The 22,300-nt window shown below is 39.8% G+C and overlaps 1 protein-coding gene across 4 annotated transcripts in view; it reads right to left on the reverse strand.

Moving 5' to 3' along the window:
- CACNA1C (calcium voltage-gated channel subunit alpha1 C) overlaps positions 1-22,300 on the reverse strand; it is a 491,226-nt gene that overhangs the window by 172,930 nt on the left and 295,996 nt on the right. For all 4 annotated transcript variants that reach the window (XM_086467242.1, XM_086467225.1, XM_086467239.1 and 1 more), the window contains exon 5: positions 16,954-17,093. In XM_086467242.1, coding sequence (XP_086323368.1) covers positions 16,954-17,093 — 140 coding nt within the window. The remainder of the gene's footprint in view (positions 1-16,953; positions 17,094-22,300) is intronic.

Below are 22,300 nucleotides of genomic sequence, written 5' to 3' on the forward strand. Positions count from 1 at the left end.
AGCTTTTTCTAACTGATGGTGACAACTACACACTTTTACATATTCTTTCCCTGTGCAGAGGAAGAAAAGGCAGTCGAACTTATACAAAAATTACTTCAATGCCCCAACTCACACATACTCTTAATCTTTGCACACTGTGACACATAGATATCGCCCAACACAGGTGCTCACAGTACAGAGGCAACACGGTCCCACTTGTCTGATGCTCTCCGTAATACACCCTTGCACATCTTTGACATTTTCTCCCTTGAGGAGGTAAGGTTTGCACTCCTAGCAATGAGCTGTGCACCTTATAATCATAATCAAATCAGAATGCCTGGTGACCTGATCAGATTGCAAAGCTGGCCTCTGGATTTCAAGCAGGTGATGCCAATAACTGCCTTCCCACAGCAGAGTGAAGAGCTGTGTTTTCACACCGCTTTACAGAAGCTGGCAATGCCATTGTTGGCCAACCGTAAATGCAGAGTCCTGAACTTATGTCCTGGCAAGTAAATATAAAAATAAATTATTTTCAAATGTTTGGCGTTCTAAATGTACTTATTAATTTGTTGAAGCTCTCTCCATGTGCTAAACACTCTCCAGACATCTGTGAAGGCACAGCATCTGCCTTGAGGAGCTCACTCTAGGCTGGGCAAAGAAATAACTGCACAGAGGTTAGGGAAAGTGCCACAAAAGGGACTGTTTGCAATTTTTCAGCCTGCGCTTTTCTTCTGTTAATAATTGAAGATATTAAACAGTTCTTAGTATTTATTTTAAGAGCACTTCAGTTTACCTTTAAAAAAAACCTCTTGGCTGCATTCTGTTGGCTGACACTGACTCCATAAATGTTTCAGTAAGCAAAACATGTTAATGCCATTCCCTGGGCTCACAGAATTTAGCATTTATTTACACTGGTAAAATGTTTAAAATATTTATTACATGGGAACAACATCGCTTTTTATACCAGGTCAAGCCCTTTTCAGCCTCTAGAGGACTGCATCGACCCAAAGGTTTAGGGCACAGCTGGGGAGTAGAGGGAATAGGGAAGAGAGAAGGAAAAGAGCTTATACCAAGCCACATTGATCTTTCTCAGAGCTATGGGAAATACACTATTAGGGATGCTGCAGGTGTTTTAGAGCTATTATGTGATGCTGTATTTTTCTTTTAGGAAGACAATCATGTGAGGGGCTGGTTGCTGTCTCATCAATTCAGGCAGTTATTGAAGAACGTGCTTATCTCTAAGCATGTAAGTGTCTGCACCTAAAGCAATGGGATTACCGACATACCCCATTGTGTACTTACAAGCTTTTTTGGATTTTAACCAATGCTCAGCAAGATGGTACAAAAAAAAAAGAAGTGCACCAGACCCAGCTGCTAAAATGCACTTGGCATTGTTGCACTGTGGAACATATCCAAGGGAACTAATGGTAGGTTGGTCTCAAAAAAAAAATTTGGCCCTTTCCAAGCACAGCTCTATCGCACATTCTCACACGTCTTCAATTTTGGATCAAACTTGGTTTGCTGGACAGGGTTGTTTCCTGCTTTCATCATATTAGTAGTCCAGATCTTCAGAGAAAGCGTATCCTGAGTCTACTCCTTCATTGGTTTTGCAGGGCTATATTTTGCCTACACCGTGGTGTTGCCAGAACCAGGCGTATGAGCAGGCACATTCTCATACAAATGACCTTCTGGGAATGAACAGGAATAAAAGGAGAGGACTTTCAACTCCATCCGTCCCTCCTCCACCTCCTGGTACACACACGAACACACAGAGATTTTCATACTTAAGCCAGTGCCAAGGGTGTGGGAGGTAATTATTTTTCTGCTAATATAGTTCAGAAGAAAACCGCTACTTTTTGCAAGCAAGGAGGAAGCAGGGGAGGAGATTTGTGACTCAGCACAGCGCCTGAGTCAGATCACTTCTGGGAACTACTCTTAAGTGGTAGAGTTTATGCACCATCCCCAGCCATGAGCTAGGCCTACCCACAAATCACAGTTATTTCTGATGACATGCTAAAAGACTGCCACTACACTTATCTCTGTTTCCAAAGCACAAGAAATACAACCAGTAATATTCCCCAAAGTGGATGTTTATAATTTAATAAACACAGGCATTGGCTAAGAAAATTGAAAAATATTAAATATTCATAAATATTGAAGGTTTTATATCAATTTTAAAGGAAACCTGGAAAACAGCAGACATTTTTATCACAAAATGGTCCACAGTGATGGCAAGATATCTTAGATAAGTACATCTGCAACGGTTTGTGAGGGAAAACATTGAGGACTTTCTTTAGCAGTGTTGCAAAGGGAACTCATATGGCACAGTTCAGTTAAGGACAGCTGCACAGTAACAATACTGGCTTGCTACAGTCTCAAAATATTAGTGGCAGATTGCTAGATAAAGCAAATTCTGTGGGTGTAGTGCAGCATTCTTGGGGTTGCAGATGTCATTTCTATTTCAAGTATAATAGAGAAGGTCTTGGAATAGGAAGGAAAGATGCGACAGGACAGAAAACTAGTTGAAGTGAAAAGACAGAAAAAAAGAGGAAAGACTTTTCAAGCTGAACAGTGGTTATTTTGGAGTAGGTAATGCCATTTAAACATATACAAACATACAATTCAAAACTATGTGCTGGAATGAATAAAAAAAAGAAAGTTTTGGCTTCTGCTCCCGATGTTCTCATTCCTCCATTTTCAAACCATGTTTTCATTGACTTTTCAAACTGGAATACACACACACAAAAGGAGATTCATACAAATGGGCATGTGTATGCAAACACAATTGTTTTATATTTGTCAAGTCTTGCAATACTGCCCTTGCCTCATCCTGTGAGGCAAGAAAGGAACAGCAGAACAAAAACAAAAGCCACAATAAAACCCAGCTCTTCCTTCTGGATCCTTTTCTCTGGGGAAACAATTAATCTTCAGTATCCTCTGCTTGTCAGAGTGACCAACTTAGGCAGCCAAGCAACAAAGGTTGTCCTCAGCATGGTGGCCACACAGCCCCAGCTTTTGGGAGCCTGAGGAGGATGGCTGGATAAACATACACACTGCTTTAGGCTCTTTGCCTCTCTGCTGGAAGAAGTCTCTATTACCACCCATAGAAGCATCCCTCTCCCCTCCCAGGGGTCTTTGACCTTTTTTAATAGCTTTTTGTTCAAAGTATGTAAGTGCTCATTTTCTTCTAAAATTGCTTCCTGATTAGAAGACCTTGCTCATCTTTCCAGTCCCAACACATTAGATAGCTCCTTCAAGCTCAACTTCATTCTCCAGTCATTTGATCTTAGCCCAGTTCAGCTGAGGATGAGGTCCAGGCAAGATCCACAAACTTTCCACTTAAAAAACCCAAAAGGTATAACGTCTCTCCCATGCAGCTACCTGTGTATAGAGAAGGAGCACAGAGAGAAAAGCGGCAAGTAACTGCCTACTGAAAATTGCACATTATAGGAAAAAGACCATTTTGAGAAAAAACACAAATGAAGTTCAGTAAGTTAACTTTGAGACCACAGCATGCTGTAAAGTAGTCTTATGCTGAAAGGGGGGAAGATGAGGTCAAGTATTCACTGCCAGACAGGGATTCTGGAAGATGGGCTGAAAGTAAGGCAGATAAAAGACATGCAGGAACCCTGACAGTTCCTAGGCCAGCAAGGATCAGCTGTCACCCTTTCCCAGGAAATACCTTTGGTTTTCTGCTGGCAGAACAATCATGGTCTCCCAGAGAAAACTGTTTTTGGGCTCACTGTAAAGGTTTTATCTATACTTAATCACTGTGAAGATTCACAAATAGGAAGAACTTTTACTCACCCTTCTCCCTGCACAGCTGTGCAAAACCAGAGTCTGGCCAGAAGACTGCACTAGTTCTAAGTGAAATGATCCATTACACTTTCACTTCTAAAAATTCCTTCATGCTCAAGCACGGCTGTGATAGAGAACAGTCTTTCGAGCTCCAGTACAGGAGCAAAATTTGGTCTAGTCCTGTGCCACTGGATTCAGTCTGAAAACTTGTATAGGAATGTGTCAAAATGCTGTACTGTCTCTAGTCTGGTCAAACTAACATACCCCCCAAACTAATAGTTAAGTAACCTCTGAACTGAGATAATGATGAAAGAGTTTTGTTTCAGAATGCCAAATGCTGTTTGTACACAGCTTTGAGGAATGAGGCTACACACACTACATTGTCCTAAGGATGTAGTTTTTGAAACAAGGAACTATGGACACATGTAAGCGCTAAAGCAGTAACAGAAATGGGCTCAAAGCACTTGGGTCTCAGTTGTGACTGTACCAGCATTTAAGTGGAGGACTAGTGACTGTTGGGTTACAAATGCCTTTGTAAAGTTGATGAAATGTCAGGGTCGTGAACAGCATTATTTTTAACTGTTTATTTTCGTAGCTTCCCAGGTAAGTGGACATTAGCCTGTTTTGTTCATCTCTAAGTAATCCTTTCTGTCTTATAAATAATAAAAAGTCTTTTAGTTGTTCGAGCTCTTTCTCCTGATGCTCTTTCTAACATCACTTGTGAACAGGTTTAGAAAAGGTAAAAGCTAGCAAGATAACAAATGTTAACAGGGATCCTGGAAATGTAAAAGTGTATCCAGGGATGATAATATTACAGTCTTCTAGTACTAGAGAAAAACACACTGATGACTAAAGTTGATCTTCTTGCTCCAAGGCTAACATAACTGGCATACCATGAGCTACACTAAGTTTTACCTTCTCATGACAGAAAAAGTGCAACAAAATACTGGATAAACCCTAAAACTTTCTCTTTAGGTGGCTATCTAAGTAGAAATGCAGCACTGTATATGGCAAACACAGGCTATATAGCCCTGGAGAAGAAAACTCACCCCACCTCTTAACTTTGGGTAGTGTTTAATGGGCATAGCTGGGACTAAGTTCTGGAGAGACATTTTCAAAATTGCTGACATATAGGATTTTCAGAGGTATTTTGAGAACCTGAAAATAGAAATTACCTGATCAGGTAACGAAAAAATTTATGCAAACCATACGACATGTAACCACTGCTCTGTTACTGTCCTGATGCACACATGGGATTTGATTTATCTTTTTAAACTACTAAAAATGCTGTTAATGAAAATGCGTGGTGCAATGACAAAATCCTTGAAAAGACATGGCCAAACATATCTGAACAACTTTGCCTCTTAATTTTGAGAAAAGAGTTTGTATTTAGGGACTCATCTACTCAGTGGTTAATCAGCCCCATGTCAGAATACTGAGAACTCCAGCTTTTTTTTTTTTTTTCCACACTAGTAAGACTGTTGCTTTTGGTTTTTATAAATCTGATTAGACTTAAAACTCTGCTTGCAGACATCACATAATAAAATAGCTTTAGGAGAAAAAAATGCTTTCTGATATAATAAGCAAAACCTTCTTTAGCTCACTAGGTAGCTCCAGTATGCTTGCACAGAAAATTTAATGGTTGCAGTTTTTGTGAAGATGTATTTGTCAGGTTCTTTATTGATATTTACTTTCTTTGTAACTTCCTTTATGACTGGTACAAATCAAAAGATTTTTGTACAGACTGTGTATGTATTGCTGGAATGCATTGGAACGAAACATTTATTTTTTCAAGAGGGAATCATCAGGCTCCCCTGCTGCAAACTGAACACCTGAATTAAATTCTTTACAACATAAATCTGAGTGGAATTTGGCCCCCTCCAAAGTAAAGATTTAAAGTGAAATAATGATCTCAATGCTGGAACGTGAAAAGCAAAAGATGTGCTAAAGTTTGAGTTTAAATTTTCACTTATATGGTGACAGCAAGGGTGAGACTCAACCCTAAATTCTTTCACTGGGCACTGTTTATACTAAACAACAAAACTGCTAGAGTTAAACCAGGCCTTTGTAAAACTTTTGTGTATGGATACATGGACATATTGATTTGATTTCTGACCAAGACATCAAACTTGATTAAAAAGAAATTTATTTTTTGGTAACTTCCAATACATATTAAAAACTAATGTACAGCAACAACCTATGAGAAAACATCAGCTGCAGAAATCTTCTGAACAACAAGGAACAGTTATTGCAGAAGAAACCACTAAAATTAACATCCAGTGCAAAACAAGATAGAAATGTCAGCCAGGCTGCTAGTTTAATGTGTTGACAGTAATATAAGAGAAAAGAAACCAATAGATTACACTTTTATGATATATAGCATTTAATACGTCCCAGTTCTCACACCAGGTGTGTACTACTGCCTTTGGAAAGGGGACCCTTCTGCAAGAATGGCACCTGATTGAAACAGAATCGCTTAAAGAAAATTTGGAGAAGGTTTTGTAATCTAATAATGAAATTGAATTTCTATAGATCTTTCTGCTCCTAAAAAACCCCCAAAATTTAGTAAGCCTTATGAAAAAAGTGACAATAAAAAAGAATTTTTATAATTTATTCTATTTCTTTTATTCCATGAGCTACTTTCTGTCAAAAAATGCCTCTGATGCAAAAACGCTGAGCAGTGTTAACACTACTGAAGTTGAAAAAAATATTCTTTGCAGAGGGCTAGCAGATGTTTTCTGAATTGTGATTGATGTGGCAGGGCAAACCAGGAGAAGATAATCTAAACCTGAAAAAATAACAGGCATAGCTATTTGGACAACTCTGAAAAAACAGTTGCAACAAAGGGCAAAACACATATGGGATAGGTTATTATTACATGTGTTAAACAGGAATTGGATTTGCTTGTGGGAAAAAGGGAGATTAAGAAAGATGTCTGATCTCCTTCCCTTTTCCCTGTCAGAAGGAACACTTTGGTAAAATGTTAAGATACTGGGCAGATTAGGTGGGCTGTAGTTTGCCTTTGGTCAGTACTTTCCCATGATCAGAACACCTGTTCCATCAGTGAACATCTTAAGCATAGAAAAAATTATCAGATGTTCATACCAGCGAATATTCCAGTGTTCTCAACCAGCACAGTGCTATCAAGCAGACATAACTCAGAAGGCAGTAGCTAGATTAAAGAGCAGAGGAAAGATATCCAACAGATTTATGTAGCCACTGAAATTTTTAAACATATTTCCTCAGATTTGCTCCTCTCAATTCAGTGTGCTCTGTTTTTTTTTTTCCTCCTATAGCACTTTTAAAAGATGCAACATTATTACAAATTTAGATCATCACTGAAAAAAAATATTTATTTGGAGATTAAACAGGAGACGTAAAATATATTCACTGGTTGAGAGAAATATCTGACTGGTCCGCTGCCCTGTGCTTGCTGATACTTTGATAATGCTTTGTGAAAATCACAACAATGACCACAGGCATCTAGCAATGCTTTTGGAAGGCTGGGACAAACAGAATTAGTTCAAATGATGCCAAAGTCACAGAGCATCCATGTGCCACCTTGTATCCTGAACAAACCACTCTTCTACGTACTCTTGTGTCCCACTTCTGAGACAAATGCTACCCAGTGTGTGTTAGTTACCTTTTTGAGAGAGGATGAGAAAGCTTCAGGCATGTTAAAAAGTCCCAGTAGTTTAGTAACAAATGAATAGATGTACATTCACTTCAGAGAAACTAAACAAAGGACTTCAAATCATTCCGTGCAAGACCTTAAATAAATAGGCAGTGCAAAATTTAGTCAATTGGAATCAAACTATGAAATTACATTTGATGTAAGCTGTGACACCAGATGCAGTAGAGATGTCACCTGGGAGAGAATGTAAGAAGAAAACGGAGTAGATCATATCCTTACTCTTTCGATCTGGAACAGCAACAGCTTTCCTCGCCCATCATGGAGACGGCAACAGCTGTCTTACATTACAAGTGAGCAGCTGAGAACCCAACACACTCCTGCTGATATCAGTTAGCTACAATCTGTACATATACTTCTGCTCCTCCATGGTCCAGACAAAAGCATATCTAAACAACAATGCAAACTGATCTTAGGAGACAGCAGATGGCATCCTTAGATTTTTAGATGCTTTAGGACAAGCACCTTGATAGCATGGGCTCCCTCTCAGAGCCGTCCGTGACCTACGCCCATTCTGAATGAGAACTCTGGGCATTACTTGAAGAATGAAAAAAAGGTGATAGAAAGAAAGTCTGATCTATCCAGAGCACTTCTGAAGAACTTCCTACTAAGCGAAGCTAGGATTTTTTGACTGTCTCCACATCTTCTCTTTGATGTCAGCGTGGGTTTTATTTTCTTCATTTGGAAGGGACTGCCTACACCCTGATGTGGTCCCACATTATGGTATTGGCATTTTTTGTTTTGTTCTGTTGTGAAGACGTGTTGAATAATCATGCCAGCATGCACAGTAATTGGTAGGATAAAGGCTGACACAGTTATTGGGTACATTCGTAGTTAGTGCTATTTTTAAAAGAGCTACATAGCCAAGATCAAATAATAAATATTTCCCTGTTTTCACTGGCGTTCCTTAAATATGAGAGAAATCTTTATTAGAACAAGAAGTCTGTGCCTCTGTGAGTAATCTTCCTTACTAAGACAAAACCCTCTTTGCTACAGCAAGTTAACCTCTTCTGCCATAAATTACATCATTTTGCAGGTTGTACCACTGAAGGAAACACGCTTTAGGTCCTGATTGTGTAAGCCCTACTCACAGGAATGATCTTTACCTATGGGAGATGCTACGCTGGAATCAACTTACTGCCTTGAGTAATGGTGACCTAAGTAAACAAAGGACTTGCAAGCCTGTGTAGAGTTTTAAGTTAACGATGAAGAAATAAGCTTAATGAGGACATTCAGTTCAGATTGTTCTCTCCTTTTTTCTCCACTCCCTTCGCATTTGTAATGAAAGCAAAACAAATTGGCTACCTGAGATTAGAAACAGCTAGGCAATAACATGGGAAAGGTGGTGCAACTTGTCCTCACATGGTGCTGTATGTGCTGGAGAGATGGTACAGATGGTTGAGAACTCTTGTTCAAGAATGAAGAACTTAAGATATCTGCTTGAGAGCACGTTTCTTACAGCTTCTAGAGCCCAAGAGAAAAGAAAGGAACTGGACTTGGCAAAAGCTGACATCATTAAATGCAACAACTAAGTTTAAGGCAGAATTAAGATTTGGAAACCAAGTTTTGCCTAAATGTGTATGCAGCAATTCACTCTTTAGTCAATGATCTCTATCACACAGGTTTGGTGCAGTAAACTGCCAAGTATATTGTCTCCTCAAGCTTGGTCTACTCTTTTGTACCTACACACAAACCTTTCACACTTTGGAATCTTTGACCAGGACACTTCTTACATTGAAGGCAAGGAAGAGTTCTCCACCTGTATGCTGTTTATAGCATAACCTCACATGCATCAGGAGGGTAAACTTAAGCCCCTATCTCCACCAGTGACAGTGTATAAATGCAAACCACGTGCAAAACAGATGACTGTCAACTATATTTTGGCAGACACATGCATTTTGGAAAAAAAAAAAAAGCCTTCCTGACTGTCAGTTAGTATTTGCTTAGAAATTAAGACTTAGTATGTTCTGTTCGACATATAGAAACAGGCAATAGCTCACATTTCTTTGTCATATTCCAAAAATGCATGGTTCTCAAATGAGATGTTATTTTGGATTTCTCGGATTCTCTGTGTTTATTATCTCAATTACATTATTTCCTCAGCTATATAAAGTGGTCTTAATTTTCTTGGGCTGTGCAGAAAACAATGAGATATTACAGTTGAAAATGTCAATTGTGCACTAAAAAAAGTACAAATCCCAAATGCAAGCCAAATAACTGCATCGGGTGTGTTTATTTCCATGGCTGCAAAATGGAATCATTGCAATAGACCGAGCTGCGTTGTCTCAGTGGCTGGGAAGGGCAGCGCGAGCCCAATCAGGAGGGCAATCACAGGTCAGACAGTCAGGTGCCGGAGATGGAATAAGGCAAATGTCTCTGCTGCACACTGAGATACAGAAAGAACTAACAAAATGTAGAGTTGCTCTAGGTCCCATCCCCACTCTCCAGTAAAGTGGTTTGGCACACCCAAGTTGATGTGATGCTATAAACGAGAGTAGTGGATTTCCCCAGGAGAGGGTATATGAGGGTAGTTAAAAATCACGATTTCATTCTCCCTTCTTTATACAGTACAGGCAGAATGCAAGGTTTCAGGAGCAGTGCGCCTGCAGCAGGACCTGGGCTCTCTGCATGGTGCTCAATCCTTATTTACTGGCCTAGCCTTCTGCACACACCAGGTAGAGTGGCTTTGAGGATGGTTCAATTTGCCCTCTAGACAAATTCAACTTTACAAGGATTACACAAGGGAGAAAATGTTATGTCGGTTGCCCCCTGGGTAGGTATGCTACCTCCAAATTAGGTGTAGTTGAAGACTAAGTTTTCAGTACACTACCAGTTTCTGGCTCATAGAAGAGATGCCTTCTGATAGGCAATATGCAAACCCCCATTTTTTATAAATCACTCAACAGCAAATTCAGAGTCCTAGAATCAAATATGAGACAGAGGATTTGCTTAGTCTTAGATTAGGAGGATTGCTGTGGTGAGTCTGACATGTCCCTACTGTCTTAAACTCTGTAAGTTGTATCTTGCTATAAAAATTCCCTCATATTTTTCTTTCAGTGGGGGGTAGCTCTGAATTATGAGAGCATACAGACAGAATTCCTCTGTGATTTAAAATTATTAAATTAGAGCATATTCCTTTAAAAAGGGGAGGAAAAAAAAAAAAAAAAAAGAAATATTGCCAGACAGAGTTAAGAACAATCTTCATCGGAAAATGTAGACTATAGCCTAAACACCTTGTAAGCATTTGAAAGCCTTTTCCTCTTACTTCTCCAAAAAACTGACCATAATTTAGTATACACAGTGTACTTAGGCAGTGTTCCACACAGACAAAACCTAGACAGAAAAAAATCCAGTCCTATCACCCCTGGGATTTCCTTGCTTCACCTGCCTGCAAGCATATGGCAATTAACAACAAACCCAGCTGGATGACTTTGCCAATCCAGCATCTCTCAAATGGGCAAAACTTTCCTCATGCGTTACTCTTCTCATAGAACCTCAGGGGCTTTTTTACTTTTTATCTTCATTGCTGTATGTGGTGAACGTGGCATCATATACACACACCTGAATGGCTCAGATCAGGACATTTCAAGTAAAGACAGGATACTTTCCTACATACCACAAGGTCCAAAGAAACAATCTGATTAATGCCAGAGAGTTTGGGATAAGGATGGAAGAAGACTGTAGTAACGAGAAAGCACTGCAACGAATATAGGGTGGAGCACATTGCTGGGACTGAAAAAGCATTGTAAATTTTAATAGAGAAGAGCATTTCAGGGCAAACAAGAACTGATTGCAACAAGACAGATCAAAACCTGGAAAAGTCTAAATTTTTCATTCACCTTGTCTGAAGGTGCCCAATTTTCATATCAACTCAGAGTGATCACGGACTTAAAAATTTAGTTGCTCTAGTTATTTAAATACATGTAGCTTAGTTATTTAAATAAAGGTAGCCATCTCTAGGGATTCATGCATAAAAATTCTGGTCTTATTTAATTTTAATGAAAAAAATGTACTCAGCCAGTTACACGCTGTTGTTTCACTGAGAAAAAGACATTGCAGTGTCATGAGGATGGTCTGGCTTAGGTTCTTTTGCTCATATTCTCTGTTTCCCAGATGTGACTATTGCATCTCCAATAGACCATGTAAGTACTGGTGCTGGAGACCTACCTACACTGCCTTTGAGTAACTCTCTCCTGCTAGGAGACTCCAGTGAAGCTTGAAGACATCACAGGCTTAGCTTTTTGTGGTTCTTTTTTAAAAAAGAAAAAAAGATGGCAAGGTTTTGTTCTAGTGGAACAGTCAAGTTTCCTCTCTAGCTTTGGTAAGTATATAATGGTTTTCTGCCCACATAAATCTAGGTGATCAGCAGATGACCTCATTGAAAATACAAGTATGGAGCACAACATTTACTCAAATTACATGGTTTGCAAGTTATCTAGAAGATCTTATAAATTAAGTTTGGCAAATATCAAATAGAAAATAACCAGTGGCAACAATGTAGTAACATGAAGATGAAGTACAACATAAAGAGGATGAACAGAATGTATGAGGTGGTATAATTGAGCAGCATGAATAAAGGTGACAGAAATGGAATTTAATAAGTTAAATGGGCGTGAGTTAGTATGTGTAGGAGTAACTGATTGCCCTCTCCAATAGTCAGCAGTGAGTTTCTTTTTTAATTGGATCATGCTTCTTCATTGCCAAATTGGATGTTTCTTTTTGCCCTCCTCAAGCACAAAATGTTTTAAACAAGTTTTAAAATATGTAATAATGTAAAATGGAGATAGAAGAGTAATCAACAGAAAACTCTCAACATAGAAGGGCTGACTTGATTCTGTCCCTAGAAGGTTTTGCAATTCTTTACACTGCTGCCAAAGGAGATACTGGGTAACAGTTTCCAAGACACTAACATGATTAGGTTTTGGTATACATGCTGATTTTGCACTTGTCTACTTATGTCCATCAGGGGAATTGTTTTCCTTCTCTCTTATTTCTCAAACCAATATATTGATCTTAATGCCACATTAAGGTGGGTGCTCTAATGCATATGTGAAGGGTTTTTTTTTTTTATAGGGAGACTGCTTTAGTACACCAGCAGTAAAGTTATTTCAGCAACTGAAATAAAGTATGCACTACAAGAATTATGTTAGTACAACAGTAACAGAACAGTCGAACAGTGAAGTCTGGCCTGTGTATCAATGATATAAAATGCTTATGTCTAATTTTCAAAAGTGACTTACTGCTGTGAAACCTAAATCATCCATGGGCTTTTGAAAATATTCACCATTAATCTACGAGTTAATGCCTGGCTAAACAGACTGGGAGTGAATCATTCTTCCAGAAGCAGTATGAGTTTAAAAAGAGTTAGAAATAACAATAATAAAAAAGGAGTTTGCTTAATTATCCCTTTTGAATTTTATTTTGTTCACAAAGCAACTGTCAGCACTGGGATGAGAGCTGTGGGAAGTATCTAATCTACTGCTCTGCAGTGCACCTCACATAATCACAACAAAACCTGTACTTCTTACTTCAAAAAATGTTTTCAAGAAAGGAACTCAAACTAAAAAAAACCACCCCAAAACCACACAACAAACCAAATGAATCAATCCCTGTTGCACTGGTTGGAAATGTGTAAATACTCAACATCAATTTTTGAAGGTGTTAAGGGAATCCAAAGACATTAAATCCTGTGCCTTTGAAGGCTTCTCCCTTGATGCCACAATTGGTTTTGTGACATGGGTAAAAAAGTCTGTCTCATCTTTTAAACAAAATGTCTATCTCCTTCCTTATGACAAGTGGTCTTGTGAATGTCCATATAACCACAAAGAACAAAAGTATCATCTGTTCTCTTAAAGATTATGAAATATTTATGTGCCCATGACAGTAGTCCAGACATAATTTTCAGGCTTTGTTGAATTCATGACCTCAACCCCTTTTGATTTTAGAAGCCACTGAAGTAATTTGGGCCTGGGACATTTTGATCCTAACAAAGATTTTCAAAGGTACCTTTGCTTGTCTGCCTGTGGGTGAACCAACTTTGCCTGCAGATGAACAATTTCCTTCACTAACAGTCCCTGAATTCTTTGCCGAGATGTTTTCTGGCAAGGGACAACCAAGTCCCAGGAACTAAGCATGGACAGGACTTAGAGAAAAGGGATTCTCAGCTCTGATGCTAAAATCCTCTACCCATCTATCTGAAACTTTCAGATACCTGTGTTGACCCAAGTGTCTAGCACCAGTACCCAATATGAGACATGCAGAATTAGAAGCCACTTCTAAAAGTGTTAAACCTTGAACTTTTGCTTCAGTCTCTCCATCTGCAAAATGCAGACACTAGTAATTTACTTTAGAGGGCAAGTCACATGTTTTTCCCTGACTTCTAGTCATACTTATGTAGAAACTCTCTATACTCTGAAATGTATAGAGGTCTATAAAGAGAAAGGTCTTTAGATGCTCGAACCTGAATACGAAAGATGTCCCTCTTAAACTGGATTATTTCCTCCGGATTGAACCAGAGAGAAAAATTCTTTTGACTCAGAAAAAATTATTCCATGCTGCAAGCCAAACTCTCCACCTCAGACAACCTATTTCCCAACCCCAATTCTGATGAGTTTAAGATTTGCATGCAAAAATTCACCACGTGCTTCATAAATTTAGTTTATAAGAATCATTTTGCCTTGCACTTTTTTTCCCAAATAGTGGTAGTTAGATCCAAGTCAAGCAGCAGATGTTGGGCTTTCCATGCAAAAGGCGGCTGCCAATGACCCAGAGGATCCCCTCTTACTAATGAGATGCTGCTTCCATACACTTACAAAGTCTGTTAAGTGAGAAGAAATTGCAGTGCATTTTATGTTCATGTAATTTTAGGAGAAATCTGCAGGTTTTCTCCTCACAGTGGAAAAGTCTACTACGTTTCGGAAGGGGAAGGAAGCAAAAGGCATTTCTTTACGGATGGCAAAACACAGCAAGTGCAATGTTGGTAACTCGCTGACTGGTGTTCATGATGTCTCAGGGACAGAACTTGAATAGAACTCAGAGATTTGACTTCTAAACCTCTGCACTAACTTATTATGTAATAATCCCTGTAATGTACTATTTATGGTTGGCTTAGGCAATCTTATCTAAAAGGCCTCATGAGAAAAGTTACACTTGAATACATACGGTTGTGATAAAATCTATCCAGGCTAATCGATAGGCATTTGTACAATTAAAAAATGCCCAGTGAAGATTGAGGCCTTATTAGCTACAGATCTCAGTAGGCTTTCTGAAAGCTGCACGAGCCTCAAATAAACCTAGTTCAATAAATATGTCCCTTAGTCAGGACCATAAAGACTAATAGAGGATGTCTGTCAGGTCAAGTTGATGGTTTGCCTGCTTCACACTGGGCTGGCATTTCATTGTCTAGACCAAATATTTGTTGGCACATACCAGGCTCCCTGGCTCTATTCTGGTGCAAATTAAATACTTCTCTTGTTAAGAAAACCCAAAAATGGACTATAGATGTGGTGCTTAGGGACATGGTTTAGTGGAGGGCTTGGTAGTGTTAGGATAATGTTTGGACCCGATGATCTTAAAGGTCTTTTCCAACCGCAATGATTCTATGATTAGATAGTCTACGTGGAGATCAAGATCATATATGCATGTGGGTGCGAACTGTGTCAGATTTGGCTCCCCCAGCTTCTTCTAATCCTCTAAGAGCACTAGTCAAGCTACTTGAACAGTAGTAACAAAAGACCTTTGTCTTGAGGAACACATGATGTTCTCCAATACAGGAAGAACTAAGCACAGTTAAGCTCAGCCTATGCCAGAACAACTCTCAGAACATGTCCTAGCGTAAGCAGCATCTCACTGAGAATGCTCATAGATGCTTACACTTGAGTGCCTTCCCCTTACCATACAGTGGGCAGGCAACTAGAAAGCACCAAAAGACTTAGATTTAGATCAGAGAAGGGCTAGGAAAGACCAACAAAACTTTAATTTACAGCCAGGAATTAAGTGGGTGCCAGTGCAGACTGAAGACCATAGGCAGAACAGGCTTCATGAGGGAAATCTGGCCAAAAGCAGAGCTGCGTTCTGAACAGACTGAAGGTATTCCACGGTACGTGATTGCATGAAACAGCCCACTACAGTAATTCCTAACAGAAGTGCCATGAATAGTGGATGTTGGTTCTGTATCAGAGGGGAAGGTCCTTAGTTGCCTACTAGACAGCTTCTACTTTTTGATATTTTCTACTCACCCACTGATGCCCAAAGTAACCCCAAGTTGGGCACAAGCTGGAGCCTTGCAGACAGGATACCAAGCATGGCTTTTTGTGAGACCAAATAGTAGTGCTGTCAATTGCCTCAGTATTTTTTGCTTCTATCAGTGCTTCAGCTTCTCCCACAGAGATTCTCACCTTTCATTTAAAAATTTTCTACCCTTTATGGTTGTGGAGAAAAGCCTGCAAACATGGCTCTAACATAACATAGTGGGTCAGAAAACAAGCCAAAGAGAAAGAACTTCACACTTTTTTTTTTTTTTCCTAACAAATAATTCATGATTTTTAAGCTGATCTCACAGAGTTTATTGTAACTTGACTCAAGGTTTTTCAATGACTAAGGTTAGAAGTACTTCAAAATATCAAACCAGCAAGCTCCACAAATAAAAATAAACAAAGCTCTTTCCACAGCTATTCTAGAGAAGATTAACTCCTTTCCTGCTAGCTACATCTCTCATTGCTATAAACATGGAAAGCCACGACAGCTTTCAACTAACCCTCTCTCCAAACTGCCAAGAGAACCCATCTATAACAAACTCTCAAGCCAAATGATATAATCCTCCCACACTCTGATGTCCGTATTCCACCTCCACAATAGAATTACCAGACTTCCAGTTACTCATACCTTCACTGTAAATAAGAAAATGGATGTTAGACTATCAAAAGCTCTTGAGGACTTTCTCAGAGGCATTACAAATAATTTAAGCAAATAAGACTAATACAGAACACGTCTGTCATTGCCCTACATCCTGTTAGTTCTATATTGTTAGTTCTATACCGTTCTCAGTGCTCTTGATCAGAACATTACATGCAAAGAAAATGCAATTTTAATTATAAAGCTTCTCTCCCTCCAAAATTAACACAAATGACCATACAGCATTTCCATCAAGGTCAAGTATTTATAATACCAACAATGCACTGTGACTCCACAATTATTTAAAGGATCTTTTGCTCAAATTCATAAAAAACTTGGATTTCCCACTTTCATTGTTTACAAAGGCTGCATGATCAGATTGACATACCATGAAACTTCCATTCCCCTTCAGCTCTGGTTTGGTCATCGTTTGATTAATATCACGTTTATCATGCATACTTTAATTTGAAAAAAGGCCTCCCACACACACCAAAAATTAACTGCATCACGCTCCATCTTCATAATTGTTACACGAATTACTCCTGCCCCATGTCACACCACATACATAAAAGAAAAACAATGACATTACTTACTAGGAACTCCAGACACCAGCCGTAACGGACGTAATACTCGGAAAGCCCGCAATGCTTTAACATCAAATCCGGCACCTTTTCCTCCTATTGAATTCCCCCCATCTGCTTTGGTTGCTTGTTCTAAAATTGCACTAAAAAGCCTGCAAAAAGAAAGAGGAAACAATCTGTAGGCAGACAGTAAGGCTTGGGCTAAACAGGAACAGAGATCATCATCATCATATCACCCAAACTATCTCACAGACCTGTGAAGTGTCACACATCTCAGTCGACATTCACATATGGTGGAGGAGAGACAGACTCTTCCCATATGCAATAGCCTAATGGTGATGTCTATACCATTTGCAAAACACTTCTTTCTGGAGCAGACATAAACACGACGTGCTCCTCCTTCAGCCTAATGGCTCCTTGGAGCCAGCTGTAGACTACCACAGTGACCAGCCTGCCTGGTAGCATGTGAAGGTGTGCTCCCCACCCTGTGTGCTGGGGCATGCTGGGTGCTTCAAAATGGCCATTCTGGCAACGTCTTGTGCCAAATTTAAAGGGTCACCAGCAGCAGAGTACACGGGTCAGATTTTGAAGGCAGCCTCCAGGCTGTCCTTACCAGGCAGTCTAGACGTACTCAGTGGGAGTTGAGTGGAAAGGCAAGAAAATACAAACTTTAAGTTTTGCCCTTTCTGATGCCAATACTTTGCTACCTTTAGTAACCAACAATCCGCCTTGGGGAAAAACTCATCATCCATAATTAATCCAATCATTAATTACCTATCACCCATTTTACAAGGAATTAAGAATCACCAAGGTCACCACAGGTAGAATTCAGTGTAAAACTCAGGGATCCTTCAAGGTGCAAACATTTAGATATGAGAGTATGCTCAGATTATGTGCTTGTGTATCCATTTGTAAATCCTCTGATGCTAGGGAAAGCCCAAAACTGTAGGAGTCTTATTATTAGAATGTTTTATTATACCATTCTTAATGTTTGATCTTGGCTAGTACAGTAGCTGCTTTAACAAGAAGATGTCTCAGAACACATTTGAAAAGGCATAGCAAGGCAGAAAAGACAATGTTCTACTGTGAAAGAGCTGAAGGCTCATCCTGTGTGTTAACAAGAACTTGATGTAATAAATTGACTTTCAGGAAGCAGCTTCCATTTTTCTGGTAAAACATTAGTACCTTTGGGGGAGGATGGATTCCTCATGAATTTGCTAATGACATTGCTTTCAGCCTTGAAGTCATCAGCTTGAACCCAGCCAAATTCAGTAGAGGTTAAAAGCTGTTCCAGTCTAAATGGATGTTTGGCGCTGTGCAGAAAATGCTTGTCTGCAGAGACCCCTTGGCCCATAGCATGCCGTGGAGGTACCAGAGGTAACTTTAAAGAAGCTGCCTCGAATTCTAGAAACAGCCTAGTTGGAGTGGCCTGGGTTCAGTACCGTCTGATTTCTCTCTCAGACTTTGCTAACTGCAGTGCCTCTGTCAGGATCTCATCTATACACCCTGACTGGCGTATTCCACAGAGCACCCCCAAACTGCATATCAAGCAGAGGCTGAGCTGCCTGATTGCTTTACAAAGAAAGAGCTCCAATGCCTGCAGTTCACAGTTAAAACTTATTGATAGGGCCATAATCATATGGAGCTTACCCTGGATAGAAAAAGAAGGATTCATTTACTGAAGCATCTAAGCCAACACTCTCCCCAGCACTAAATCCACAAAAAAATGTGGAGTAGGGGAGTGCAAATGCAAAATTAGTTTCTGAAGCATGGTTTTTTGTTTTTTTTTTAAAAAAAATTTCATTTGAAGAATCTTATAAAACTTGTCAGCTTTGACTGAGGAACTCCTAACTGGGTCTATTCAAAGCCTCAACTTCAAGCACTACAGAAAGATTTAACAACTAGGTAACAAGCGTGGGAAAAACTGTGTGTGGGGAGGTTGGATGCTGAGTTTGTAGGTGTTGCAGACTGAGAAGCAGGATGCAGAGAAGACAAAAACAGAGCCTATGAGAAATACTGCGTTGACTACAGATATCACAGAGGGAGATAAACAAGGGCTGATGCAAAGAACATGAATTATTGGAACGTATGTATTTCTTGAGCTATGTACACAAATTATACAGTTGCAATTTTCTGCTGGTCTTCATAATAGAAACACCGTAGGTCAAATTTGGCCTAGTGTATTTTCAGTAAGCTAGTGATTAAGCTCTAGAAATGTGCTCTATTTCTTATTCAAATGTTTTTATCTTCCTAGTCAACAGAATTCCCATACTAGATGATGAGTGACATACCTATAAACAGTCCCAGACTCCTGGGATCCGCTGGAGGAAAAAGTATTCACTGCAAAAGGTTTCTTATGCTGTTTTTCAGGTCTCTTGCAGTGCTGAAGACAAGAAATCTAAAGGAACTCTGAGTCAGCAATTGCGCAAAACTGAGAGTCCATTCTCCTGGTCCCCATTATCACCAGCCTCATGTTTTGCCAAAAAGAAGCTCTTGGCAGCTGGCACCAAGGGTGTTTCTCCTGCTACTCATGCAATGAGCAAATCATGGGCTGCTCTAGAATTCTACATCCTAAGAAAAGTTATACATGTACTAAATTAATTCAGGAGGAGCATAAACACAACCAGCAGGACAGCTTACTCCACTAGAGCTAGAACCTTCCTTCTCAAACTAACATATCTCCACTGCAGGCCAGTTGGACCTGTTTGTGTGCTCCAGCATTGGCTTGCTAAACATGCTGTCTAGAGGCACCCACAGTAATTTGCTTACTGTATTTCAGGAATAATTTTCAGTAGTTGCTGCTGCTCCTCATTTTAAAACCTACATTTAAACTTGAATTGCATTATTCCTGCTAATCCTGCTTTAATGCCTTTACTCCATGCTTGCTATCTCCCCCTGTACTAATCCTGCTTTTTACTAATGCAATACAACTTTTTATTTCTCTCATTTATTTCTCTTTCTTTCCCTTTTATATTGGGGTCTAGACTGTACCCAGTCTGGCCTACTGAATCTCTGCTCCACTCTTCAAAGTTATAGTGTACCTTGCCAAACCTACTTCATTGTCCCTATCGCCTCCTGCGTTAGGGCATGGGCAGACATCTATGACTCAGAGGATACAACTACCACACGCTTTTTTGGCTGTAACTCATTGTGACCCAGAAGGGGAGTGGGTGGGAATTTAAAAAAAAAAAAAAGTCCTGTTCAGAAACAGCACCAATTATAAGACACAGAGAAAGGTAAGGCCTCTGACAGCCCCTTCCATTATCCTCCATCAGGAAAAAAACCCACAATGCATATACTGTTTGTAGTTTCTGTGAGCAATATAGCTTCTTTCTAGTTTTTCAGCTGTTTTCCCATTCCTAAAAGAGTTGGACAGATGTTGAACATGAGCCAGCAGTGTGCCCAGGTGGCCAAGAAGGCCAATGGCATCCTGGCCTGTATCAGCAATAGTGCTGTCAGCAGGAGCAGGGAGGTGGTCATTCCCCTGTCCTCAGCTTTGGTGAGGCCGCACCTCAAGCACTGTGTCCAATTTTGGGCCCCTCTCTACAAGAAGGACATTGAGGTGCTAGAGAGGGTACAGGGGCAGGCTACCAAGCTAGTAAAGGGTTTGGAGCATGTCTCGTATGAGGAACGGTGGAGGGACCTGAGGCTTTTTACCCTGGAGAACAGAAGGCTGAGGGGAGACCTTATGGCTCTCTACAACTACCTGAAAGGAAGCCGTAGCGAGGTGGGGGTCGGTCTGTTCTCCCTGGTAACAAGCAATAGAACAAGGGGAAATGGCCTTAAGCTGCACCAGGGGAGGTTCAGGCTGGATATTAGGAAGAATTTCTTTACTGAAAGGGTTGTCAGGCATTGGAACAGCCTGCCCAGGGAGGTGGTGGAGTCACCATCCCTGGAGGTGTTTAAGAGACTGGTAGGTGTTGTACTTAGAGACATGGTTTAGTGGTATTGATAGAGCTAGGACAAAGGTTGGACTCGATGATCTTGAAGGTCTCTTCCAGCTGAAACTGTTCTATGATTCTATCATGTTAAGCTACTGACATAAAACAGGAGGCCAGAGTCCTTCTGCCCTATATTTAAATGGGAAAATCTGGTCACTGATGAAAACCTCTGGGAAAAGCTTACAGTAGGTATGGTGGAGCAAGGTGCGGTTCTTCTCAGTAGGCGAGTCAGCTGAAATGCATGCTCCAAGCATGGTGTGAGAGAACACTGTGGTGACAGAGAAATCAAAGTCTAGATGGTATAAAAATGCAAGAAGCTTAATCTTTTAGGGCCACTGAAAATCTCACCCATTTAAAAAAAAAAAAAAAAGAATACAGAAATCAATCTCATTTCCTTCCAGCTAACTTCTTTCTGTCAACCTAAATTCATGCCCTGTATTCATTTGAATACAGTATTTTCCACTGATGAAGCACAATTAATAGCATCTCGATTTCTGACTTTCTCTTGTGACATGACTACATGTAAAATAAATTCATCTGACAGACATGAACTATACAGCAGAAAATAAATTTCTATCACACATGTGCATGTATGGACACACTCCACTTTTTATTTTTTTTTACATTCACTTGCAAAGTATGAAGCTAGCTTCACTGTTTTTCTTATATTTTTTTTTTCCCATTTGACATCTGAAATATCAAAAAGGTTTTCACTTTGCTAGATGACCCAACAGCAACAAGATAAGGCTGCAACCTGCTCTACAGCTCTTCTTTTCTTCCTCTGTGGGGAGTGCATGCTGATTTTTATAGCATAAAAGGAGAACTTGTCAAGGGCCTCAGAATATAAAGAGAAAACAGAGGGCTTGGTATTTCTAAGGCAAAAAATCAACAGGAAAACATCGCTGAAAGAATCCTCACAGGTATAAAGAAATAGTAAAACACAATGATTTTTTTCACAGTGTTTTACAGTTCACATGTGATTTGTGAGTGTGAAAGTGTTTGGGTCTGCCCTTTAGAAACTCCCCACAGGCCTTCAGAAAGACATACGCTGTGACCACATTTTCCAGTCTGCTCTGAATCTTAGATCTTTTCCAAATACCTTCACTGCTTACCTTCCCAAGTAAGACTGCCTTTCAAATTACAACACCTTTTTTTCTGGCAGAACCTATGGGTCCTTGGAGAATGACTGTGCTTGGCAGACAAACCACAGCACTGACAGGAAAGAAAGATACTCTTCTAGCACAGCATTGTCAAGTCAGTCTTCTCTCACAAGAAATTTCCTTCAACAGCCTAATATTAAGTTGCATCACTGTTATATCTGAGAGTTTTAATATTTTCCAAAAGAAGAACAGTAAAACTGAAAGGAGCATGAAAAAATTTGACTAATCATTAGTGTTCGTGGCTTGTGCCTCATCAGG

This window comes from Leptosomus discolor, chromosome 1 (genome assembly GCF_034619465.1).
Source record: "Leptosomus discolor isolate bLepDis1 chromosome 1, bLepDis1.hap2, whole genome shotgun sequence".
In the NCBI taxonomy this organism is placed as follows: Eukaryota; Metazoa; Chordata; class Aves; order Leptosomiformes; family Leptosomidae; genus Leptosomus; species Leptosomus discolor.